The 26,858-nt window shown below is 34.9% G+C and overlaps 1 protein-coding gene and 1 non-coding gene across 2 annotated transcripts in view; both read left to right on the forward strand.

Moving 5' to 3' along the window:
* The first annotated feature begins 2,094 nt into the window (after positions 1 to 2,094).
* The window catches only part of dysc (whirlin protein dyschronic), a 39,392-nt gene continuing 14,628 nt past the window's right edge, over positions 2,095 to 26,858 (forward strand). Inside the window, exons 1-13 of the mRNA XM_013312652.1 lie at positions 2,095 to 2,371; positions 3,541 to 3,782; positions 6,137 to 6,290; positions 7,215 to 7,345; positions 10,870 to 11,028; positions 11,868 to 11,993; positions 12,877 to 13,043; positions 13,345 to 13,528; positions 14,143 to 14,250; positions 17,140 to 17,196; positions 17,590 to 17,681; positions 18,610 to 18,673; positions 24,652 to 24,753. Of these exons, the coding sequence (XP_013168106.1) occupies positions 2,095 to 2,371; positions 3,541 to 3,782; positions 6,137 to 6,290; positions 7,215 to 7,345; positions 10,870 to 11,028; positions 11,868 to 11,993; positions 12,877 to 13,043; positions 13,345 to 13,528; positions 14,143 to 14,250; positions 17,140 to 17,196; positions 17,590 to 17,681; positions 18,610 to 18,673; positions 24,652 to 24,753 (1,863 nt within the window). The remainder of the gene's footprint in view (positions 2,372 to 3,540; positions 3,783 to 6,136; positions 6,291 to 7,214; positions 7,346 to 10,869; positions 11,029 to 11,867; positions 11,994 to 12,876; positions 13,044 to 13,344; positions 13,529 to 14,142; positions 14,251 to 17,139; positions 17,197 to 17,589; positions 17,682 to 18,609; positions 18,674 to 24,651; positions 24,754 to 26,858) is intronic.
* On the forward strand, positions 19,470 to 19,541 carry TRNAP-CGG (transfer RNA proline (anticodon CGG)). The gene has a single exon. It is a non-coding gene; the product is annotated as a tRNA-Pro (tRNA).

The following is a 26,858-nucleotide window of genomic DNA, read 5'->3' on the forward strand; positions in this document are numbered from 1 at the left end:
TCATGAGCCGGCGTAATCCATTGTGGCCGCAATCGGGCCCCAAGTCGACGTCCTCGTAAATCGGGCGAGCGCAGGTGTTACGACTTCCTTCGCTAAATTGCTCGCCTACCGCTATACTATTTAGTGGCGAATTATTCAAACCACTTTTTATCACATTGCTTAGCTAAAGATTAAGTATTTTTTATATCTAAAGTTCTTTGTTTTTATTTTTTGATGTACGTGATTGTTTTTTCTTGTTTCCGAAAGATTCTACAAGAGACCACAAAAGACCACTCGTTTATTTTCCACTTTTGGTCTACAAAATAAATAAGATGTTGGTGTGGGTATTGTCTGAAATAGAAAAAACAAATTTCATATTATGATGAAGATATTTTTTTAGTTTGTGAAAAGAAGCTGTGTAAAAGATTACGTCTATTGAAATTCAAATTTAAAAGTAGCGGAAAATGTGTCAAGGGAAATTTGTAGAAAGTTAATTGTAAACTTACTCGGTGTCATAGAAGCGCAGTTTCTCAAAAAATATTAAAACTCGCAGCGATTGAGGGAGGCAGTTCTCGTTTCAAAAAACTTTTTCTCCATTTTGCTATTTTGCACTTTGTGAGTCTTCGCTTTGGCAGTGCTACTTTTAGTTTTTTTCTTATATCTTGTTGTTAAGATTAAACTATATTATCTCAAATATAGCAAATGTGAGTACTAGATTCTAGATATAAACCAAATTTAAATTATAAGCTAGGGCTAGACTATCTTTATCGCTTTCGGATCGCGTATATACAACATTTTATTCTGCACAGTTAATAAATTTAATCTGATTTTGGAAGAGAACAGTGTTGAATTTTTTAAGTAGCTTTGCCTAGAATTATATGTTTTTCTTAGAACGAAATAGGTCGAATAAAAAATGAGTTAGGTATCGTAAAATACCAATGGAAGAATATTGCCAACCGAGTAATATTTTACGTCGAAAAATTTACCGGGAAAAATATAAAGATATTTTATGGCTGCTACAAACAGACTACCAATACGTGTGGAATATTATTATGCTTATTACACAAATAACGTAAGTGGAATGATATTCTAAAATCGAACTATTAAAAGACCAAATAAGTAACATGTATGAAAAAAAATATTATAACATCATTATCATTTTCTCCGTAGATTAAAATATACATTTTTTAATACTGATCTTCAATTATTTTTATCAGCGACTCTTGACGATTTAACTTTTTGAGAGAACCTTTCGTTTCTATACAGGTTCTTCAATGAACTTTATATTTGTTATAGCCAGTTAGCTCTAATCAGGGATATAAAAATAAGTCGAGGCAAGCTTCGCTACCACACCCGCTGGGACATAAACTGGAATTATGTAGCACTGAGACTCTAATAGATACGGAGAAACAAAAAATATATTTGATTTTGATACCTCTCTGATGTTGTACTTTTCAAGATAAGAAGAATGTTGTTAAAGAATAATAAAGTAAGCATTGTTTCATTCAAGAGGTTTTATTTCTTTCTGGATACATTCGCGTAACAACTGCTTTTTGTTGGGATAAAAATGTATTATATTTGTTTGTTGTAGAGAGAGGTGCCGGGGGCATGAGGTCGGGGGAGGTGGGCGAGGGCTCGGAGCTGGCGGAGTTTGGCGCGCGCTGGCCGCCGCCCGGCGCGCACGGCTACGGCTGGCCGCGTCCCGCCACGCCGCAGCACCCGCCCGCGCACCACCTCGCTAGGCACTCGCGCTCGCACCAGGTACGACAATCCTCTACTCATTCTTTTCTATGTCTACGCACTCACGTCTAAGGTATTGTGTCGCCCATGGCGTTTAGCGACTACGGTCTACGCTTTTTGACTACGATCTACAATTCTCGCCTACGAAGTTACGTTGTCTACGAACACAAATTTTCTACGCACCGATTGGCCTACGCTAGATAAGTCATCTAACATTTAGAGTGTACAAGAGGTTTTTCCTTTTATTTTTCATTTTTATTTTTGTCATAAGTACTTGTTCCTTAATTAAAAGACACACTATTGACTCATTCTTCATATTGTTTCGTATTCAGAAAATACACTTATTTCAGTTCAGAAATTGGATAGAATGTAGCAATGCGACTGCTTAAAACCCCTTTGGGGGTATATAAGTTACAATCCTTTGGCAATGGTCAGTGGTTGCAGGACAACCGGCAGGCGAGCTACGAGGCGGAGGACGCGCGAGCGCGGGGGCGCGGAGGCGTCTACTACTCGCCGCCGGGCACCTCCTACACCATCGTGGAGCGACCAGCCTCCTCGCATGGCCACCACGCCCCCTACTCGCACCATCACTACCCCGGCAAGCTCTCCCGTGCGCCCTACCTGGGCTCCTCCACCATCGCAAACAGTGCAGGTAGGTACTCTCCACTAAAGAACACAGCAGACTTTGGACTGCAAAAACTTTGACTTGCTTCATAGGAAACTCATAAACTCCTAGGACAAGGCACTGCTAAGTATCTGATCGAATTGTAAATGTAATCCAGGATTTTTTTAAAAGGACGGAATAAAAGAAAGGCTCGAGTTTATTTCAAAGTGGTTTTTTTTATGTATATCCGGCAAATGTGTCCGTTGTTATCTTAAAAGTGTAATTCTGCACAGTCTAAATTATTATTATCATACAAGTCGATAAAATTGTTTACGTGCCATTATTTAAAAGACGGTTGCGTCGTAAACTGTGTTACCTTTATGCTAACTAAAGTCTAAATCGTTTACGTAAAGTTTCCTCGCCTCCGTCTCGCCAACAATCATTATCAGCAAGCAAATATTTGATATAACTTGCTGTTGGCAGCTTGGGTCGTACTTGTTTGTTTTGTGATAGAACGATGTTGGCTCATTAGCGATAGGTTTATGGATAACGTGCACCTTCAGTAATTGTAGATCAGTGAATACACATAGGTCAGTAAAACCAACGGTTAAACGATAGATGAATTATTTTTAAGCTAGAAAATATATAATTAGAATTATAATAAAATAAATTAATAGGACTAAAGTTTCAATAGTACATGGCTGATATAACTGTGTTTTGTTTTGGTGCTCGAAACAGTTTGGCACGTACCCTGACTTTTTATGTGCACCCATAAAAACTTTATCAGCGGGTACAAAATAGAGAACAGGATCGCGTTGTGTAACATGCACGTAACAATTGTACCGCACGAAGTCGAGAACAATTCCAACAGCGACAAAATGGTTCTTATCATAAAATATAATTCATAAAAATGGAACAAATAGGCTAATGAAAGTGTGATATATGATATACAGCTTAGATATGAGTCGCATAATGTGTGGTAAAAGGAAAATAAATAGAAATTGTTGCACTCGTGTCTCCTTTGTTTTGTAAAAAATAATAATTATAATACAATTTATGGGAAATAATTAATAAGTTAGACAAAAGTAGTGTAGGATTAAGAATTCAACGAATCAGAATGGGATTTCAGAAGATTTTCCTCCTGGTGGATATAGCGAAAAATGAATGAAGTGATGTTTAAATTGACCAAAAATTAAATGATATAATCTTTTGTACAGGTGCAACTAGCTTAAGGAACAGCACAAACCATTTAAGCGCAACAAATGGCAAGAAGCGGCCGATATCTCCGGAGCAGGTGCTACGGCTGTTCGGACAGGGCGGCGCGGCAGCTCTGGGCAAGGCGCTGCCGCCCTCGCATCCGCCCGCCCCGCCACTCGCGCCGCTACCAGCGCCGCTGCCAGCCCCGCTGCCTACCCGCCGGCACTCGCCCGCCAGCAGCCCCAGTAGCACAACACATCATGTGAGTTACCCTGTCTCGACATGTGCCTAGTGCCATAAGACCATCCGTAACCCTTAAAAAAAGCTAGAAACAAGCAAGTACTTAGGTTAATGACAACCACTAAAATGGACAAATATTGGCGTCAATCATAAAAGTGTAATTGCTATGTCAAACAGTTAAATGCAGAGAAGGAATCGGAGGAATGGTTGTAGCCAATCAATCGATCTTCTCACAGTGGCCAATATGAGCGACTTGAATTTTTAATACTGCTTTCTATGAAGCAATATTCCCGAGGGGTATGTCGCCAACGCGCTAAGTATTTGAGTAGCACGTGTCCCGCCCCGCCCCGTCCTATCCGGCCCCTTCCCGCTTCGCAGCTTCAGATGGAGTAGAGCCATTCATAGCACGTTTTCAATGTAATAAAAATTGAAATTCTTTAGATTCTTATTACGAATTATTATTCCATCTCCATTCAATATTTTATCAGCTCGAAATTGTATTTCATTAGGAAATGTATTGCAGTCGTATAGGTAATGTGAAAACTAACGGTAATAAGAAATTACTCCTTCAAGTTGCTATTTGTGCTCGGTAAGTCTTATTCTTACAATTAGTCATTTGTAAAAATTAAAAAGGATTATAAATAATTTTAAACATACATATTTCTTCACGATAAAACGTGAATGTTTTACATGAAAGCAATCAAAACATTCTGTCTAAAAATAGGTACGTGTGAATTGTAGTGCAAGTCCGGCGGGGCTGTTGCTCGGTAAATAATTCTAGGGTGAGCCGTCAGTCGATATCACTACTTTATTCATGACCGTTGCGGTAAGCGTTTACTGACGGACGCTAGACCAGCCCGCCCACATAACCGAACATTTTGCAAATTTTTATTGTCTTATAATTGTCTTAACTTACAAAATAATGATAATTATCTAAACACACCCTTGTATAACATGCCTGTTAGTTTACTCAATGTTTTACGATCGCATGTGAAAGTTTGATATAAAATGTCAGTCGTCGTTTGGTCACGGCACGGAAAACGCATATCATACGAATTAACTTATAAAAATTAAAACATTTTACGTTAATTTTACCATCGATTATGAATTAGTGTTAATTTTTACAGTGAATGCATTTGTGTGTCGGGCATTTAATTTTCTCAAAAAAAGCCAAAAAGATTCACCTACATATATTTCCCAAAGTGTCAGTGAAAGGAAATTTTACGACCTCCGGTTTTTTTCATTTCGAAACATCGCGTCGCCGCGTTTTTGTTGAAATCAATAAATTTACTTCGGTCGTAAAGAAAACCACACATAAAAGTTTTTATAATAAAATAAGCATGCTGTTTTGACTGCTACGTGCAGCGGTATGTGTTCACGTGTTGAATTGTGCGAAAAATTGTGTTCTGTTTTGGTGGCAAATTGGATTCCGATCCGAAAAATGAGGTTTGTTCTTTATAAAACTAAAAAAATATATATGCATTTTGATAAATTAAAACAGTTACATACACATATAATGCATAATCTACAACAAAGTCGTAAGTCTTTTTCTACGAAGTATGTAGCATTTGTCCTCGTTTCGCTTTGTTCAATGTCCCGTATATATGTGCAGACAAAGGCGTAGCTTCTATATCAGAAAGACATTACGTTTTGTTATGCGATATCAAGCTGAGACATTTTTTTTTTACTACTTACTAGTCAATGTCAGTAACATCATGCGTTTTACTTAAAAATATTACCTAACTTCTTAGAATATATAAATAAATAAACTTGTATAGCTGTGTTTTGGAAATAATAATACAGATATAAAGAACACAGTTTCCCATGTTTCCTCAGAAACTTTATTTACTTAAAAAACAATATATTGTCGATCTCGCAACCCTTGGTGTTATATAAATATACACAGGATCTATAAAGAACTTTATTCTTTTCTGACAAAAAAAAACTTTTGTTTCAAGAAGAAAGTTTATATTCATACAAATGGAGGATTAACATAAATACAAAAGTTTTGTACTTTCCTAGTTGCTTAGTATTGGGAAACAGGTCTTGTTTTTATGACAATTGTTACCCCGTGAAGTTATTTAAATAATCGTCAGGGAAAAAATCAACGTTAAAGAATTTCTTTGCAAGCGCGTTTCCATCAATGCGAATTGAAAACATTGTTTTGTATGCGACAAATTATAACATCCCGGTTTATAGTACTACAATGAAACTACGGAGTACAACTAAGTACGATACTTTATAACATTAATTGTCACACTGAGACGTGTAATGGGCTTAAGCAGACATAAGTGTAGTCCTAATGGTACGCCTTTAGTGCTAACTTAACGAATCTGTGTGGAGCAGTAAGATTTGACATTTGATTTGATTTATCAGGCGATATATCGAGGCGGGGAGCGGGAGCGGCCGTATTCGTCCGGGGGCGCGGCGCCGGCGCTGGCTGAGCCCGCCACGCGCACCGTCACCATGAGCCGGGACCCGGCAGACTCGCACGGCTTCGGCATTTGCGTTAAGGGCGGTAAGGAAGCAGGTCAGTTATTTAGCATTTCTGTTGCAAGCTGTTCACTGCGAAAGCATTATAAACGCTTCTTTTATGACCGCCAAAACCTGACATTTCTCTGATGGCGTAGGATCGTTTCATTCGACACGTGTTTGCTTGCTGCCTGTTACCCGACTTTATTTTTTATGCAACGGCCACTGCTTCGCAATGTGTTTTTTTGAAAAAAACATCAAGGTTATTACAGTTCGAAGAAATAAAACCATAATGTGATATCTAGTTTACGTGTGACTAGATGGTATACACAGGTTGCATTGAAAATTAACTCAACACAGTTAGTGTAGGGACGGAGACGACCTTTACTTACAAATTTAGAGTTTTGTATAAAATTAAAAACAATAATTTCTTTTTGAACGCTGTTTTTACAAATTGTTTTAATACATATCAGTAACAATTATATGTGAATTTACAATACAACAAAATTGTATTAAAATAAAAATGCTTATTTCGCGAGGCAGGCGAACAACGCGGAGGGCTATCGATTTTGCGCTCGAATGGGAGTTATATAAATAGAACGAGGAGTGATCAAACAAAGACATTTAATCAATGAATTGTGCTTCAACAAACATGATTAATTCATTCCCTCCGTGTATTTTCCATTTGATTTCTTATGACGGATTTGATGTTTCATTGCTTTCATTATGAGGATAAAATATAGGAGTTTTATAAAAGTCTTATATTTGTACAATATCTCTTAAACTATTTCGTTAATGAGATTTAGGGTTTAGTAAAGAATAAATAAATAACTGCTACTCCTCTACACATCTTAGATGAATTAAATAGGTATGGAATACTTCAAATACGTACTTTTTTCATAATGTTTAAATATGAATAATTTGTATTCCCTTCCTCTTCCATTATACTCTTTACTCACGTAAAGTAAATCGATTTGTTCAGGGGTGGGTGTGTACATATCCCGCGTGGAGGAAGGCTCGGTGGCGGAACGCGCGGGCCTGCGCCCCGGGGACTCCATCCTGCAGGTCAACGGCACGCCCTTCTCCGGCATCTCCCATGAGGATGCCCTCAAGGTAAGCACGTTTTATTTATAGAACAAATACTGTGGTATGGTAAGTTCTAATTTTTACGATGTTACTACTATAAATCCATGTTCTCTTTTCTTTTAAGGAAAGGATGGGAAAGGGAAGCAATTTGACGGAGGTAGGCACGTATAGTATTGTATTTCTGTGCGTCTGTGTGGATGTCTATAAATAGCGGTCGTTCTGCCATTACGGGGAATTTAGATGGCCGCTGTTATCAAACAAATAATCAGATAATCACAGAAAAGGTGATGGAGTATGCTACTAAAAAATGAGTAAATGATTAATACACTGAAAGTCGACTATAACTTACTATAAGTAAAAGCTAAATATGTATAACAGTAAATTCTGACATATTTGTCTAATGAATATTTATCATAATATGTTCAGAAATAATAAATCTTGTTGGGTTATTAAGCGAGGTAGTTCACATACGAGCTCCATTAAAATTGACAGACATACCGACAGCTTTTATTTCCGTTCGCTCGCGCATTTGCTGTAACAATGAATACGCCTTTCATACATGTTCAAATTATATGTTCAGATTTTTTTTTATTTTACTCTGTTATAAGAGTAGGAGTAAAGCAAAACAGTTTTCTAGCTTTTGATTTTCACCAATAGGGAAGCAGTTAGGTAAATTAATATGTATAGGAAAGCTTTTTATTCACGAATGATAGCAAGTGATTGCTGTAAATTGCACTTGTGCCACGGATTAAGACTCAAAACGTGTGTGGCTAAGAGTATGGTCTCCGCTATATGATTAATTTTACTTTTTTCTCTTTGGTTTACGTGTTCTATATATTTTTTCATATATATATTTTTACAAATTTCACATTTTTAGAAACATTATTGTCTTAAAACCTACATTTAAATACTCATGTTTTGTGAAACACGCTATACTCAAATTGAAGCTAATCATTTTAAAACTCTTGCATTACTTTCCAACTTATACAAACAAACCATTTAAATGTATCCCACAAAATTTACTTTGCCAAGAATAAAATAAAGTAATTTTACATTTGTTAAAATCCATTTCATTTTCCTCATTGTTACCAAAAAGGTTCTCTTGGTAAATTAAATTATCCATTCCGTTGCGTTGTTTGTTCAATAAAGTTATTGAAACTGAGCAAGTTGAATTATAAAGGCTATAAAAAGAACTGTTTAGTTCCCATTACATGTGTACTTTGAATATTTAAAACGATACAATGAAGTGATAATTAGATTATCGATTCTCTTTGGAGAGTAGCTGGCAATTAAGTAGTCTATTATAAAATTCGAAAAGTATTTTTTTTTTAAATCTAGTTACGGGTTCCAAATTGTTATATAAAATATATGTCACATTTTTTACTGTGTTATCGCATAAGGCAGAGCCTCGCCTACGGATGGGACGGAACTTTAAGATATATATAATATGTGACTATAATATGCCTGAAACGTTTTATATTTTCCACAAAAGCTGTTTTATTCTGAGATAATGATAATAAGGAGAATATGCACAATATTTTGCATATGTGTGGGTCCCAAAATAACGTAGTATACACATTTAAATTGTAAAATTGTTACCTCATAGGGTTCCTCAATATTTTTGAATGTCTTTTTTCTAAAATGATGTCAATTGAGTCTGCATTTAGTGAATTCGAAAATGATGTATATGCTTATATCGCCGATGAAGTTCACAGAAAAAGGTCGTGAATGTGTGAGACGTGTAGATACATAAATGTCAATAGGCGTCAAGCCTACACCTTGTCCTGATGACACTCCACATGCGGCATTCGGGTCAGGTCAAATTAAGCATGACATTGCAATTTCAATTTGTCTTATTGTATTTTGTACCTACTTCATTAGTTTCAAAATCAGGTCACAAGATTGCTAATTAGCAATAAAAATAGTCATTTGATGAGCCAATCTGTTTTGTAGAATCAAGGTTTCTACTTAAATTCCTAAATTACTACACAATATTCTTAATGATTTATAAGTAATCTTGAAACATAAGTATACAGTGCCATGTTTGTGATAGTAGAATTGATTTTTTTTAACAATAACTTTTAGGTACTTATTGATTGTTATATAGCCATATTTAAAGCAGAATAGTGATTCTAATGTAACGTGCCTAGTTTTCAAACTGTTTATTTCAATAAAAGGATGTATCATATGAATTGAAAAAGTTCTCTCGCATCGGATGAAATTCTCGCTGTCGTCCAGTTATACAACCCTTTGATAATGTGCTGGTGCCGACAATAGACTCGTATTCATTCTAACATTCACTGTACAGAATAGAGTTTGAATATGGAACTGAACGAATGAAATGACAAGCCGATTAGTATTGCTAGCAAACCATTGCAATTGTTTTCAATAGCGTACCATATAACTAATACATAACTAATACATAATAACTGCATGCTGCTTTATGCATACATAAATATTTTGTAAAAGTTAAGTTAACTTTACTTGCAAACTTAATTTTCGTTATAGCAAGAGTATTCATTGATCACAAATCAAACATTTGAGTACAGTTTTCCCTGTTTATAAGTTATCTTAACTTAAACCTTTGTAATAAAGTTCTCTCAACAACGTACAAGAGAGATGGTTCGCATGAGAAAATCAACATCAAGTTCCATTTCGAAACACTTTTATTTTCCCAATTCAAAGGAGCGACGCGAGAACGACATTTTCTATTTCCGTCCTCACTGTGACCTTTGCTCGGGCACAATCAAATTGTTCTGTACCAGGTAATCCAGAATTGCGAGCTTGAAATGCATTTTGTCTGACGTAAATATATTAAGTGGCAACATCAGGTGCTCGCTCACATTATTGTCGGTGTAATAGAGTTAATGCTTTGATAAGAACTTCCGTTTACTTTTTCGACTTGTTGGCGGGTTGTTGATGGTAAAATGATGGAGAGGTACATACTGCATACCTTGTTATAGGTAAAGAAAGCATTAGGTACCATTAGGTAAGAACTCGTTTATTAGTTTGTGACAGTCAATTAAGAGTGCAAGTTGTACTTACGTTTTCATATTAATAAAACATGCAGTGTTAATCAAAAGATTCAGTAATTTACATTATGTAATAGAGTCGGTGCGGCCGCGACATGAGTCGTGAATATTCAATAGCACCGGGAGAAGAGCTTTTATCATGCAAACATTTTATTAAGTAAAGTGAACTGCAATGACAAATTGACATGATAATAGCAAACAATATTTATACAACATGCAATCTCTTTTGTCATGGCAACGTTAATTAATTTTAAAATGCTTTCAAGTATGAGCTATACTACTACTATAATTTTGTTTAGGTATTGCTTTTGTTCTGTGTACATAGCAATATGTAGAATGTAGATGTTCAATTTATTTGATTGGAAAACATTCTTATACATCACTTATTTTGTCAATCGCGATCTTTACAATTCTCTTTCTACCATTGTTTTTATATACATTGATAGCTTTCTTTCTGTTAAAAAAGCAGATTTTAATATGCTTTTCTGGAAATCCACAATAAGGAATTATGTTGTGTAGATGCTGAAGTCGTGCCGTCAGCTGACGATGACGGTGCGTACGGCGGGTGCGCTGGTGGGCCGCGCCTCATGTTCCTGGATGGACCGCTACGGCCGGCCCGCCTCTCCGCCGCCGCAGCGCCCTTTGCGCTCCGCCAGCAAGGACCGCTCTATTCGCAGGGTATGTCTCTATATCCATTAAATAAAATCTTTACCGTCACTTTCAGTCAGTCTTTGTACATTTAATAAAGAAGTAAAAAATCATGTGCTTTAAGATATTTTTTAAGTTGTTGACTCCTTAAACGACTTTGTGTATCGTGAATTTTTTAACGTGGACTACATATGTTACCGTAAATATGTACTCGAGATTGTAGTAGCGTATTATATAGAAGTAAGCAATTGCTTATATACGCGTAAGTAAGCAGCAGTTGTGAATAGGATTACCTAGTTTGTATGACCCACATCTCTATGAGCTTAGCATTGGATTGTGCCGCACCGCGCGACAAACAAAACAATGTTATTATGTATTTATTTCAAGTTACATTTTAACAAAAACAGTACGATTTAACTAAGATTTATATTATTATATAATATTATAGTAATTATAATTAAATTGTTTTCTAAATTAAGTCTAAAAGCCACATCAAAACAAGCTAAGTAATAAATTCCAATTTATTGCAATAATTAGGAAGTCATCTTTCACAATTATTGGTAGCATAATAATAATTACAAGGCTCGTATTTCATGCCTCATAAACTCATGAATGCACAATTTGACCGCCCTAAAATGGGGGAAGTTAGAATGGCGTTAACACGATGGCATGCCAATCGTTGTCCATTGGCCGTTAAACGAGGAAGTTAGCGGTTGTAATCGCTGCCTCGTGTTGACCATCGATCGGATGACGTCAACAGGACGCTCCGACTTATTAAAGTTAATCTTTCAATTTATGACTCAAAAATAGCATATAAATTAAGGCTACTGCGTAAGGTATTTTGTCAGTATTTTTGTTTGGTAAATCAGGTGGACCTGTGCATAGAACCAGGCCAGTCGCTCGGGTTGATGATCAGGGGCGGCCTAGAGTACAATCTGGGCATCTATATCACGGGCGTCGACAAGGACTCCGTGGCTGACAGAGCAGGCCTCATGGTAACATTTTAACTCACTTTTAAGATGTTTGAAAATAAATCTTTCAATAATTAAATAGTAAATATGTATAAAAGATGAAAATATTTCATTTTAATTAAAGGAACATGAAGTTCAAATAATTGGTATCTTAATTCATAAGAAACTCCGAGTGCGCTAGTTATTGTAGATGGAATGTAATTTCTAGAAATTAATGTCTGTTCCTGTACAAGACGCGGAAACTTGAGGGAACGCCCCGAGTCATTTGGAAAGTTGAAATTACCTCCAAGTTTAACGTCGAGAGATTTCTTCCTAGTAATGAACAACACTAGAGGCTTACGTTCTAAAATATCCTTTTGATAAAATCTTCTTATATATAAAATTCTCGTGTCACAATTTTCGTTCCCATTCTCCTCCGAATCGGCTTGACCGATTTTCATGAAATTTTGTGAGAATATTGAGTAGGTCTGAGAATCGGCCAACATCTATTTTAAATCCCGCGCGGAAGGAGTCGCCCGCGACAGCTAGTATTACTATAAACTTTAAAATTAAAATAATATCTAGAACTTACTAAAAAGAACAGATAATAATCCATTTAACTAATGAGAAAGCAGACCGAGTTCGTCGTCGTTGTTCATTTTGCGCTAAGTGCAGGGTTTGTTTGTGTTGCGCCGGACTACTTATCATTCGGACCGTCTCGCCCCTTACCTGAATTTTCGCGTGTAAATTGTTGTTCATCTGACATATTATTATTTGTCAATTATAATTAACAACAAGACTCATTTTAGTGACCATATAGTACTATATTTTCGTATTATTCAACGAGAAGCAGTAACCAAGTATGAAATATGGAAGGAAGAAAAGTTGACTGAATAACAACAATGTGACTTTATCTGTTCTTATGCAGGTGGGGGATCAGATCCTGGAGGTGAACGGACAATCGTTCGTGGAAGTGACACACGATGAAGCTGTGGCGCAGCTTAAGTACCACAAACGCATGTCGCTGCTAGTGCGTGACGTCGGCAAAGTGCCGCATGCCTGCACCGCCTACGGGGAACGAGATGCCGCACCCAGGTTCTACAGTATATATTTTTAAACTAAGAAAGGAGAACAGCTTACTTGTATCCTAATTTACTTGCAACGTATAATATTCGAATAATCAAGACATATAGATGAACCCTAGCCTTAGTGTTGGCAAATTAAAAGTTTAAAAATAAAGTAGGTACATGGAAAAATATGTAAATTGCACTCGTGACATCCCGCATCATTACAATCCGTAACATTATCACCAATCAAGAAAACTCTTTAATAGTATTAACAACGTTTTACTCCAAGGGAAAGTTATTGTAACAATAACAATGTAATGTTATACCAGAATAAGTGGTTGGGGCAAGCGTCGTGGTGCAGCAGCGGTGGCGGTGGAACAGAAGGCGCGTTCACTGCTGCCGGCCAGCGACCTGCCTGCGCTCGCCTACTACATGGAGGAGTACGCAGCGCGCCGTCTCACGCCAGACGCCTTCCTCACCGTGTTGCGCGACTTGCTCGACACGCCGCAGAAGGTAAAACCATTTTTAAATTAGGAGCTGCCGATGCTGCTACGACACACTGTAAAATATGTTATTCATGCTAGACTTGTTCTAAATACACCTTATCTTTATGTTACGATGTCTTAAAATTTTAATAAGTAACAATGTAAAAATCCCTAAGGAGTTAAAAAATTATTGTATAAATATAATACGCAATCTCCATATGAATAAAAAAAATTCTCATCAGCGATACATTGAATGTAATCTGTAAGGTTTGTCTGAAAAAACCCTTGTTTACGATGAATGTGAGCCGCGCCGCGTTGCTTACGACATAATAAATCTCATCGACTCCTGAAGCCTTTTACGTTTCTTTTTATCACAATCATCAAGACGTTACAATAAAATAAATTATCTAACCTTTTTATTAATTACTGCAAACATAAACATTTTGTGTAGAATGCATTCATAAAAAATAAGTTAAACATTTTATCGTGTGCCAATAAGGACTATGTTCAAATTAAAAAAAATATATAGTTTACTGATTGTTCACCGTATACATATGATGCAAAGATCTTCATATCGCATCTTTAGCTTCTTTTTTCAACCTACTATTTTTTGTATATAAAATTTTAAATATATTTTGTCAGTACACTCTACTGACTGAGATCCGGGAGTTCCTGGTGCCGGAGGACCGGCCGAGGTTCGACGAGCTCGTCTACAGGCGCGGTGATGAAGTCACTGAACATCATATAAAGGTATTAAATTAATCATTATATCACGTAAAACCCGTGTTTGATTTACAAGCGTACTCTGTCCGATGTGCCAAATCAAACGCTGCCGGCTATACCACAGAAGACTGAAATAAAAAAGTACATTGTTGTACGAAATTGGCAACAATTGCAAATATAACAAGAATATATTATGATTCAATTAGTTAAATTTTTCTAAGTTTTATTATGAATCATATAGTATTGTAAATATTAAAGAATAAATCCAAGTATAAAATGTTAAGCTTTTGAGAAAGGCTCTCATAATACATATATTTCATTCATTAAGTCATAAATGTATAGTACACACAACAGTAGATTACCTCTCTAGTAAGAAAAACTCACACGGTTCATAAAACTGAGATCCAGGCGCCTCACAACTCGCAATCCGCTTCCAACCGAATGCACTAATTACAATTTTTCGCTCCGTTACGTACGCTCCTGTCTGGAGAAACTTGTTAGTTCACTCAATATTTCCGAATTAACGAACTAAAGTTATTATGATGTTGGGACTTTAATCAATCGTAACAACTTTCGAACTATTTATTCCAAAGTTTTGTTTCGAGTAATATTCTCGTAATGTGCTTTTGTTCATCTTTATTTACATTTTTTATCCTTTACACTATACTTACTAGGTATATTTATGTTTTCTTTAACGTTTGTGTAAAATAGATAATATTTTTGAGCGGTGAAAATTTGTCACGTTTTAGAATTCCATCAACATAGCTTACGCAGTGCAGTTATTTGTAATTTCAATTGGTCTTTACGTTTATTGGTTGTACAAAGTATTTACATTTAACCAAGTACAGTCAGCGTCATATAGATCGTCACAGACAAGATATGCAAATATATAGGTACACCAAAAGTAATCAATTATATCGGTACAATAAAAGTCCTCAAAATAATAGATACATTCACCCTGCTCAAATACATCGGTACATACACAGCGTCAAATATATGAGTACATGCAAGATGCTCATAAATATCGTAGCAGCCACAGCGTCATAAGTAACGAAGCAGTCAAGGTGCGCAAAAATATCGGTACATTTGACAAAATTGAACTCTATCTCTACATACTTGTGATACAATTTGGAATAAACTCCTTCTGTTACATTCATTTGACACTTTGTATTAACATTATAGGTTGTCCGGAAAGTTCGTTCTGATTTTCGATATAAAGCTTACAATATACTGCAGCTGAAGTGGATTCATTTTCGGATTTCCACCATTATCAAACGTCACAAAAATTTCTATATTGTGAATAATTTCATTTCATTGGTTGAGATAAAAACTAATTTTTAAAATTTTAGCCAAAAATAAAAGACGTTTTAGGTATAGAGTCGTACCAATATAATTTAAAACCATTTCCAAAAATTTAAGAGGACAGGGTTTCAATTTTCCTTATAAAGCGGCACGAACTTACTGGGCAACCCAATATTTTTCTTCTCCTGTCATAACGCTTAAATATATTATAAAAGTTTGTCACGCCGAATATGACAGATACGTAATAACTAATATCAAATTTTGCCTTGTCACAATATATACTAGTTTGGCGCAGTATTCTAGTATGTTTGCCGTAATATGTAAGTTTACCGGTTCGAATCTCAGGCTACTTTTTTTCATTTTATCAATCACGTGGTTATTTTTTCATAACTAGTAAAAATTTGGTAATGTAAAATTTTGCTCGACAATTTTTTTTTTATAATTTTCGCTGTCGGGTAGAAAGAAATTTAAATAAAGTTAACAACAATTAAGTCAGACCATCGTGGTTGAAGTGAGTGGGCGGAGCGTGGATTGTCTTTGCGGGTTTTAAGAATGGTACGCGCGGAAACTATACGTACAAGTGTTATCTACATATGTTTGCGCGCCCACGCACACTGGAATGTTTATTGCAATCGACCAAAAATTTGATGTAGTTTGGATATTGACATTCAGTTTTTTTTCTTTGTTTCTTAAATATAATCAGTATCAGTAAAAGGTAAAAGTAAAAGTGTTATTTTTACCGGTACAAGTTTAACAAACATGAGTAATAAACAAATTACATGTCAATAGCATCACTTTATCTCCTTCATTTTTGTTTGAAATAGAAAAGTACTTTAACGTTCAAACTCATTAGTCCAAGGCAATATCAAAAAGTACCTAATAACTACGGCGATAGAGTTTAATTACATGTGCTTCGATATTAAAATTAAAAAGTTTAAATATCAAATAAAAAATAGTTGCTTGGGATTTGAACCGCCGAACTTACGTACCAACGGCGGCGAACGGTAAGGCCACGAGACCAAACTAGCATATATGATGACAAACTTAAATTTGATGTTGGTTTTATCTACCTAATATCTGTCATCCGCGTCGAACACTTTTAGTAAATTTTGAAAAATGGTTTGATGCAAAGTGTCAAATGAATGTAACAGAAGTAGTTTATTCCAAATTGTATCACAAGTATATAGAGATAGAGTTCAATTTTGTCAAATGTACCGATATTTTTGCGCACCTTGACTGCTTCGTTACTTATGACGCTGTGGCTGCTACGATATTTATGAGCATCTTGCATGTACTCATATATTTGACGCTGTGTATGTACCGATGTATTTGAGCAGGGTGAATGTATCTATTATTTTGAGGACTTTTGTTGTACCGATATAATTGATTACTTTTGATGTACCTATATATTTGCATATCTTGTCTGTTACGATCTATTTGACGCTGACTGTACAGTTCCTTTCAAGCCACAAGTCTTTCTAATTTCATTGTGGTCAATTAAGATTGTGATACCTATACATTATCATTTACTAACTCATATCAAAATCCATTTTCATAACCAATCACAAAGAAATAATAGTGTCCAAGTGCACTGAAGGACCACGTTTCTCTTAGCGCGGCGGTGAGCGTCACATGCTGTCCTCCTCCACAATGCACGAACTTCACGACCCGGTGAGTCAAATGCACGTCCGTACTAATGTCATGCATGTTCCACCTTATTCCTCGCTGTTCGTTATTGTGCGCTTGCAGTGTATTCTATGTGTTCAGTGTTGCCAATGCTTTATATTGTGTATTTTTGTTATAAAATATTTTACGGATTATTTTTGGAATCGTTTTTGTAAAAATTTAATACTTTTGGCATACGAAATTGATAGCTAATTATGACATCAAAATTTGTTTTATATTATTAGGGATATTATAAAATATTTTATATCTTGAGAACTTTATACGAAATGGTGAAAGTAAAAAGTTTTCAAGACTTCCATGTGTCGAGTCCAGTGCGAAGAGATAAATAAGAAATGCAGTATCTGTAAGGTCGGGTGAGTAGAGAGGTATTGTTTGTAGGAGGGGCCGGCGGAGGCACCGCTGGTCGTGGACCACCGCTCCCCCTCTGAGGACTCCGGTCTGGGCCTCCCACCACACGACCACGCATACAGGTGACACACTATTTAAACTAACTACTAAAATTTTCATTAAAACATACATAATTATGTTTTTTTATAAAAAAAAAGAAAGTTGAACACTAATTATGTAATTAGGTAGTCGCATTCGTGGAGGCGGAAGCATTTTTCTCTTGGGGCTCTGATGAGCGCAGCGTAAATACTTCGCTTGATGACTCTTACGAAGCGCTAAGTGTAAAAGTACCCTGTAAGTGTGAAACCAAAGGGTGAGATGTTCGCGCTTTCGTCTTTGTACGCTATTTTACATTTTGCAGGGAAAATAATCTTAGGTTTTAGCAACTCCTTTCGTTCTCTTGCGAGAATTTTATTGGCGTATTGCCAACAATCTAACTTTTATTCAGCGTCGGACTCGATTGTTTTATTGCTGCGTAAACGTTTGAATCCACCATGATCGCCAGTTTACGACACTATCCAGCATCCGTAAGGGTTCTTTTAACTTAACTGCCAGTAAAAGCGATTCCCAATCGACAATTAAAAACAACCAAGTTTCAGCCATATGAAACAGGAGATGTATTCTCAAGTCATCGTGTAGTAAACCTGAATTAGTAATGGTATTTAATAATATAAATCTTAAAGCAACTATTACATCTATTATAGAAAGAAAGGAGAAAATGTTTTTGTGTCACAAAAAATATAAACTCTTAATATCTGAACTGAAAATTTACCCCGTTTTTAAAATAACTGATACTAAAGCTAAAAACTAAAGGAAAAGAAATAAAAGCACTTATCTTAATGATGTCAATGCACTATGACAACAACTTCGTCTAGAAATACACATTGTGTTATCATAACAGTGAATCGTCATTACACTTACGTTAGTACTTTAAATGATAAAGGTGATGACGTTCACAAAGTTGTTGAGACAGTGTCTGAGTGATGGTGACTGTCGTGTTATGTGGGGCAGGAGCGGGCGGCCGTGGCGGGCCGACGCGCCGCCGCATGAGGACGACCTCGACGCACCACATGAGGTGATTTTGCCAGACTTACCTTACACTCGATCTCCTTACCCTTCTCCAAAACTCACTCTCGACTCTGTACGCCTCTTCTCTGTGCTCTGGGTGTCACTCGAAAATTATTCGCACTTCTTTTAGACCTCTATTAGTCATTTAGTTTGTAGATTATTAGATAGCTATTAACAGAATCATTATATGTATATTTAGAATAAATGTTACGAATTTGTTTAAGGAATACTTGTATTAGTCGTAGTCTTTAGTTCTTACTCTTTTCTTGTCAGCGAACAAACCTGAGCTGGCAGACAGAGTGGCACCTCGGCACTACCACTTGTTCTGTGTAACTCACGTTCCTTGCATGTTCTATGACGGCTAGAGAGTAGTTCACAAGTTACACGAATATGGCCGTTATTTCCTATGTATCATTGTTATAAAGTAGAAAGGGTGAAGCTGGCAAAATTAAATCAAATTAAGTCTCGTATAATGGACAGAGGAAGGATAATTGGCTCATGAAACGGCAATAGCGGCCAATAAACTTTTTTTGATTGCTTCAATTTCGATTTTAATATTGTTTTCGATTTAAGATATAAACAATTCTTAAAATTCGTGAATTACATTGGAAATAGGATATACCCTTTTCCCAACATTTCTACTTTTGCGATCTTAAAATTGTGTACATATAAAGCACATCGAGTATGAAATGTTTATAAAATAGTTTGTTTAATGACGTTGCGTAGGTGTTGATAAAAGCCGTGAAGAACAACATTGCACCGAGGCGCCAATTTAGGACGATAATTCTGTCGAAGCTTGCATCGGCTCGTTGGTCTAGGGGTATGATTCTCGCTTCGGGTGCGAGAGGTCCCGGGTTCAAATCCCGGACGAGCCCATGTCTGTTTTTTTAACAATTATACATTTTGCGTTATATCTTTTTTGTGCTTTCGTTAAATATCATTTTCTTAAAACATATTTAGAAAATTTAATAAATATTTATGAAGGAAAGCGTAACGGTTACAATTATAATAAAAAACTTTTTGCAATTTTTTTTTTCGCCAGTGTATTTTTCTTTGTTTAAAACAATTCAGCGTTGTTGTATAATAAATGACCGAAAATAAATTTTACAGCGTTTTCCTAGAGAAAATATCAAGTTAAGAATGTCACACATTATAGAACTGTCATCTGGGCGCCCCTTTATTAATAGTTAAGAACGTAGCAGTTTAGATCGAGAAATCGCATTTACGAAAGAGAACAAAGTGATAAATGGTGCAAATTTATATTGAAACAATTTGTGCTACACCAGAACCTTTCGTAGAGACGCTACGCGATATAAGATAATTTGTTTCAACGTAGATATTTTAAATGCACATTAAGACATAATATTGTTTATATGATAAGTCAGGATTAAATATTAATAGTAGTAAACTTATTATTTATCCAGTTGTGTTTAATTTTAAATACTTATTATAAAGCACAGTATACACACGCCAAAATGGAGTATGAGAAATTAATTTAGGTTAAAGCGGCCAACGCCCCATCTCTATGTACTAACGTAACGCAGAAACTAATTTCTGATCATTGAGGTTTGCCCCAGCATGTGGCCTTGAATAACTACTCAATTAATATTCTTATTAATACTCCTAGAGCTCAGTGATAGGAAACAATGTCTATACAATTAATAAAATTAGTGGATCTACTTTCTAGAAATGAAAATTTATTTCTTTTTAATTTTTCTCTGTCTGTGCGCAAATCCGCATTTATTTCGAGTAATCTCTGAAACGGCTGGATCGATTTTGACGGGACTTTTTCTGGAAGCTTATGTACGCGGGAGTAACTTACGTTTATTTATATTTCAATCTACGTTGAGGAAGTCGCCTGCCACAACTACAATAAATTAGTTAGTCTGTAAGAAACTTTGAGGAAAATATTTTGTTATCTTTGTTTCTACGCGTTACAGTTTTCCTTATTACGTTGTATAAGTTAGTTGAACTCACCAGGGCGCACAAGCCTCCTCTAGTTAAGAGGTGCCTGAGAACAACCACTGTGCTTCCCTATCCCATGGGTGCTAAAAATGAATACGAAATTTTTCACACTGAATTACTGAAAAGCTTTTAGGACATTTTTGAGGTGTGAGAAACTTCATAGTTAAGTAGTAACTAATAAAAACGGGGTTGCGATTCTAATTGTATCACAAAATAACAATGATAATTCAAATTATATTAATTAGAATTTAAATTTCTTAGTATATTTAACTAGCTGTCGCCCGGGACTCCGTCCGAGCGGAATTTAAAAAAACTATTGGTCGCAGCGTAATTTTATATAGTCTAAAGCCTTCCTCTATAAATGGACTATCCAACAAAAAAGAATTTTAAAACGCACTAGTAGTTCCTGAGATCCAAACAAACAAACAAACTCTTCCGCTTAATAATATTAGTATAGATTGAAAATATATGTGACAAGAGTGCGTAAATTTGAATGTTATTTTAACTAAAGAAGTGTACTTAGTAAGTTTTTTATTTGTCGAGTTTATTAGGTCAATGAAATACTATTATTCAATTTTCTAACAGAGTCGGCCTTGTAGTCATTTTGTTAAATCATACAGATTAGTTCTGGTCCCTTACTTAAAGGGTAAACTTTCGAGAATCACCCTTCTTAACTACAACTTAATTTAGCCTTAAGTACAAAGGACGTGTCCCAAGGGATTTCAATTTAATTATAATATTACTAAAGAGCATATTACATTACTTGTTTAGGATTAAATCAATAATTATATCAGGTAATTAATAGCTTATTTTATCGTATTAAAGTCGGTTATGTTTCAGTATAACAGTCATAATAGTTTTGCTAGCTGAAGTAACTTATTACTTTTTAAAATCGAAATGTTGTACATAAAATCCCAGATCATTTATTAAGTTCAGTTTTTGTGATGTAAAATGTGACCAAAACCGATTTCGTGAGAGTTTGAAAGTTCTAATTTTTCGAAGAAATTCTAAAAAAATAAAAACTCTTAACCTTAAAAATTTTCTTTGTACAACCTTTGACATATCTGGTGAAGGAATATTTAATATACATGTTAAGCTTCAAGTTTCTGATATTAGGAGATAAAACAAGCCGATGTATTTTCATAGTACATTCTAAAAGCATTGTTGGGCGGAACTTTGTTAGGCAGAACTTTGCTTGGCGGGTGCGTGCTTGATGGAACTTTGAGCAGTACTCGGTAAAGTTTCATTGCCAGTATTTTGCTTAGCCATAGCTTAGTTCGCGGCAAGTCGCGGCGTGTGACGCACGTATGTTCGTTATGTCGCGTCGTCGCCGTCGTGTCGCTTTTTGCGACTACATGCCAATGGACGTTCGCGCCATGGCCAAGGTATCGTTATTTAATTTTTAAAATCATATAAAAAGTGAGCTTAATTTTTAATTTTGTTAAATTAAGTCACATACGTAAGATAAAGTTTTGACAATTTCTTTTAAAGTTTCATTGAAATCATTTATTTTGCTTCAAAGTTAGGGCTGTATTAAAACATTTTGCTATTATTGTTACTAAAAATTTAGGTGTGTAAAAGTTTATCTATACTTGTAGTATTTTACGATGCTGCTTCCAATCGAACAAATTTTATGTCAACACAGAAAGAGTTACATACATACATACGTAAGTATTTTATGAGAAAATCAATATAAAATAAAATTTCGAATAATACAAATGATATCGAAACGTTTCTACCGTGTTTAGAACATTTGCTCTGTCGAAATATAATAGCAATTAATTAATTGTGCGCGTTGTGTTTGAAATAGCTTGCAGGTGTTTTCCCGACAGTGTAATTTTAAACCATATATTTGTTACGTTACATTTACTTTGTTAAGAAATTGGTATGATATGTAGTGTTCTAAGTTATATAAAACAACTAAAATACAATCAGGTACTTTTTTTTTCTAATTTATTGCAAAAGTACTTGAATGTTTTTGGCGTTTTTATTTCTGTCTTATATAACTACAATATCTTACAACTTGCACTGAAAATGACTTGGAAAAAAACGCATATGATGAAACTTCTGAAATGTTCTCAAAGAATCTTGACACGATTTCTGTTCTGCAGCTTGTTAATTTTGTTTCAAAATTCCAACACAGTTCTAAACAGTTTTCCATCGGCATAAGTGTGTATTTGAAGTCAATGTTTACATGAATCAATATTCGGTAAAGGTATAGGAAAAAAAACAAGAAACATGTTGAAGTTTCTGAAACCTAACCTAACCTAAACCTAACCTAATATAATTAACTAAGTTTTGATTTTCCAAAATTTTTGATCCCTTACTATAACAGCAAACATATGCTTTAGAGTTTATTGCCACTGTAGCCACTTCTCTAATTAAATTAAAAGCTTTGTACAAATTAAGTGTTGCCACGCGAAAAAAATATAGGTGGGTAGAGGGGTGGAGGACGAAACTGTAGTATTTTGTATGAATTACAAAAGTTATCGTGTGTATGGCAGTATTTTTTAAAGATGAGTATATATAATTCATATTAGTTAACACAATTCTAGGTTTTATTAAACTTTTTTATTCTTAATTTAGTATTTTGTTCTATGTCAAATATGTTTTATATCTACAACTTCATACGATTATCGTGTGAAATATGAAACGTTGAAATCTAACCTACTAGCAATCCATATATAGCAATTTTTACTTCATCGTCATGACTAGTCAACTAAAAACCTCGAAACGAGGTTGAGGTTCCTTGTAATAATTATAAACACTTTTTATTTTCAATACCAATCGCGTGACTTAAAGTTAATGAACATTAAGTAAAAATAAAAAATAATAATTTTTAACAAGTTCACCATTTGCACGAACTAGAATTTCTAGAAATTATAACACGCAAGAGAAATACTACAAGCAGGTGTTTGCAGTGGCCTAACCAGCCAAGTCTTTGTCTTGACTTTTTTTAATAATAATTCCTCCCCTATGCCGCCCCTATTGGCATATCATTTGTATTTATAAAAATTGAAGTTTATTCAAAGGCCGATGCAGCTAATAAAGTAGGTACTGGATACAAAAAGAAAAGTAAATATAAAAGTAAAACTTAGTAATAATTATCTGAAGAAGAATTTCGAAGATATATCTACGAATGCTATTGCAATTTTTCCGTTTGGATTTCGTTGTTTATATTGTTATTTTATATAAAATATAACAAACTTACAGAGAACTACATCTGTTTTACCATGGCGAATGAAAGATATAAAAATATGATTTTATTCAAGTACTGCGACAACCAAAAACCACAGTTACTGTAAGCATTAGTATATCACATCTTTATAACCTAAAACGTGCTAAATACAAAAATAGTTCGGTAAATCAATGATGCCTCAGATACGGGAGTGTCGCCTCGCAGTCTCTTCACGATCTCTGCTTGTGTTGCTTCCTTACAACTATCGTCATATAACGATAATAATAAGGCTGGATTCTTCCCGTGTTTGTTACTCGTCAGGAATACGTAATACAAGGTGCTAAAGTACGTGACACGTCGTTTCTATTCCTGTTTTGCTTTAAATTTTAATTTTCCTGCCTATTGAATGACGCCTGCATGATTCGGTGTTGTGTGCTGCATTATAACGCTGTTTATTGTGCTTTGTAGACTAGATCCGTAAGTAAACGTATGATAAAGTAACAAATTGTCTTAAAATAAAATATTAATTGGTTTTTCTTTTACGATATTTCTTTGCCTATTTTTATAGATGCGTCAATTAACGAATCTACTAACTTTTGTATTAATTACAATGTCTGTTACAGCTTCAATTTGGATAGTTATTAAAGTTGATTTATTCGAATGAACTATGAGTAATATATTTTTGCACCGTCTTTTTCCAGTTAATCGATTTTAATTGATGCATTTATTCATAACTAATTCGTAATTATCTACCTTAATATACATAAATAAGTATTTTTGTCTTTTTTTTATTAAATGTCATATTGTTATAAGAATGTTAATTATTTTTAAATTTCGTATAGGAATACGAAGAGGAGGGACGTCGGTCGCGGCGGCACTCGTCACCGTGCAACTCCAGAGAGGGCAGCACTACCGCCTTGCACACACAACACTACGATGACACGGTGAGTACATCATTATCTTAATATTTATAGAATACTAGCTGTCGCCGGTGACTCCGTCCGCGCGGGATTAAAAATAGATATTGGCCGATTCTCAGATCTACTCAATATGCTCACAAAATTTCATGAGAATCGGTCAAGCCGTTTCTAGGGAAGTATGGGAACGAAAATTGTGACACGAGAATTTTATATATAACGTTAACGTTAATATTTAACATAGTATCACTATAGTATATAGAAGGTAGGTGACAGCGGGATTTGGTTGGTCATTGATTTATGAAGAATAACTAACTTGTGGGCCTAAATTTATATCTCACGATTGATTACAAACAAACACTGACATACTATAAATGTGGACCGAATACTGATTGTTTCTGCGAAAAGAAAAGATTGCAAATTCTACAAGGATTCCAAAATATTTTAGTAATTAATAACAAGCTTTTGAGACAACAACTTGAGAAGTAAACTATCTACGAACATGTTTCCAAGACTGAGCACATTAATTTTCAGATTCACTTAAGTAAATGTATGTATAAGCCAATTGCATCTGTCACCGCTTGGAGCATGACAAATTTAAGACTGTTTACATTACCGAAACACTTGGAACAAAAACGTATTGGCATCCTTCTCTTTTTCCATGAAAAAGTGAGATAACAATATGTTTTATACGGTTGTGTTGGTCAGTGGAAACATATTATTTCGTGACGTGAGAGCCGTTGACAGTGAGGTACAAAAGTGGTAAGGTATACATGTTTCAAAAGATGCAGGAACTTTTCTCATATCGCCGTACTTTGGCATGTGGCCAACATTTTTATACAATAGTCTGTCCGTTTTGTCGTCGCAGCTTCCCCAAGAACATATAAATCAGATAACGTCAGTTGAATTTTATTAAGTAGTTCTTTTATATTTACTCCATCCATTTTATAACTAAAAACAAGTTTGAACATCGTTTTAAAATTCCATTAAAAATTAAAAAAATGAAATCGAATGAATTCTATATTTTCTATGATTTATAAAACTATTATGAATATAATGATTGATTCGAATTACTTACTTATTAATAGTATTTGATTGAAAAAAAATCAAAATAAATTAGCTTAAAATTTATTTGCAATCTTACAGAGATTCAAAATATCTTATCCTAAATTATTGTCAGTCACAGAAATTATTCTAAATGTGTATTAGTAATATAACTATATTAATACTGTACATGAAGTAACTACGAACTAAAGTAGTTGTCAAAGTCAGGAGTGTTAAACATTTTTGTAGGTAAAGTTTTACATATTTTCTTTATAATCAAAATTCAGTTTTATATAATATTTAATGTTTTAAATAAAACAACTTCAAGTTAGTAATATCCTCCAACATAGTAAAAAAACGGCCTTAATCGTTTCAAGTTACAGAACAGTCTGTTACTTATATTACGGGTTGTGCATGATTACTTGGAAAAATCTTGTCAGAACTTGGAGAGGTTAAGTAATACATGTCAGTTAAGTAAATTACATTAGTGTTACTTAGTTTATGCTTTAATTTAAAAACTAAACTACAGGTTTGTAAATATTAATCGATAAAATTGATTCTAAAATAAGAGGTAAACCCTCTAATTGCTGAACAAGCCTAATTAGTTTTGTTATTTCGCATCCAATAAATGGCTAATAGGACTTGGCAACGCAGGCAACTATTGCTAAAGCAGTGTACCGCATGTACTATAATATGTCGAGAAATGGACTGATAGGCTTACAATGATTATCGATGATGATGATAACGTTGATGATGATGATGAAGATGATGTTGATGGTGGTGGTGATGATGATGATGGTGATAATGACAATGATCGTAAAATATGTCTCATCATCATGTCTCGTTGAAAATTATATGTGTCATGTTGTATCCATCTTATTTAAATCTAAATATATTATTTCTATTATATCATAGTTTTTCCTGGAGCGCTCTTCGTAGTTCCTCGGTGGCTTTCGTCAAGTCTTTGTTAGCATGCCGCGGCTTGCCACTGAGGTCGTTACAGTCATCTAAATAGTCTTTTGGAGGTTCCGCAGGATATTTGCTGGCGAACTTCGGTCTCGGAATCTTCACGCGTTTGACGTCTTCCA

The sequence above is a fragment of the Papilio xuthus genome, unplaced genomic scaffold (genome assembly GCF_000836235.2).
Source record: "Papilio xuthus unplaced genomic scaffold, Pxut_1.1 DF827597.1, whole genome shotgun sequence".
NCBI lineage: Eukaryota > Metazoa > Arthropoda > Insecta > Lepidoptera > Papilionidae > Papilio > Papilio xuthus.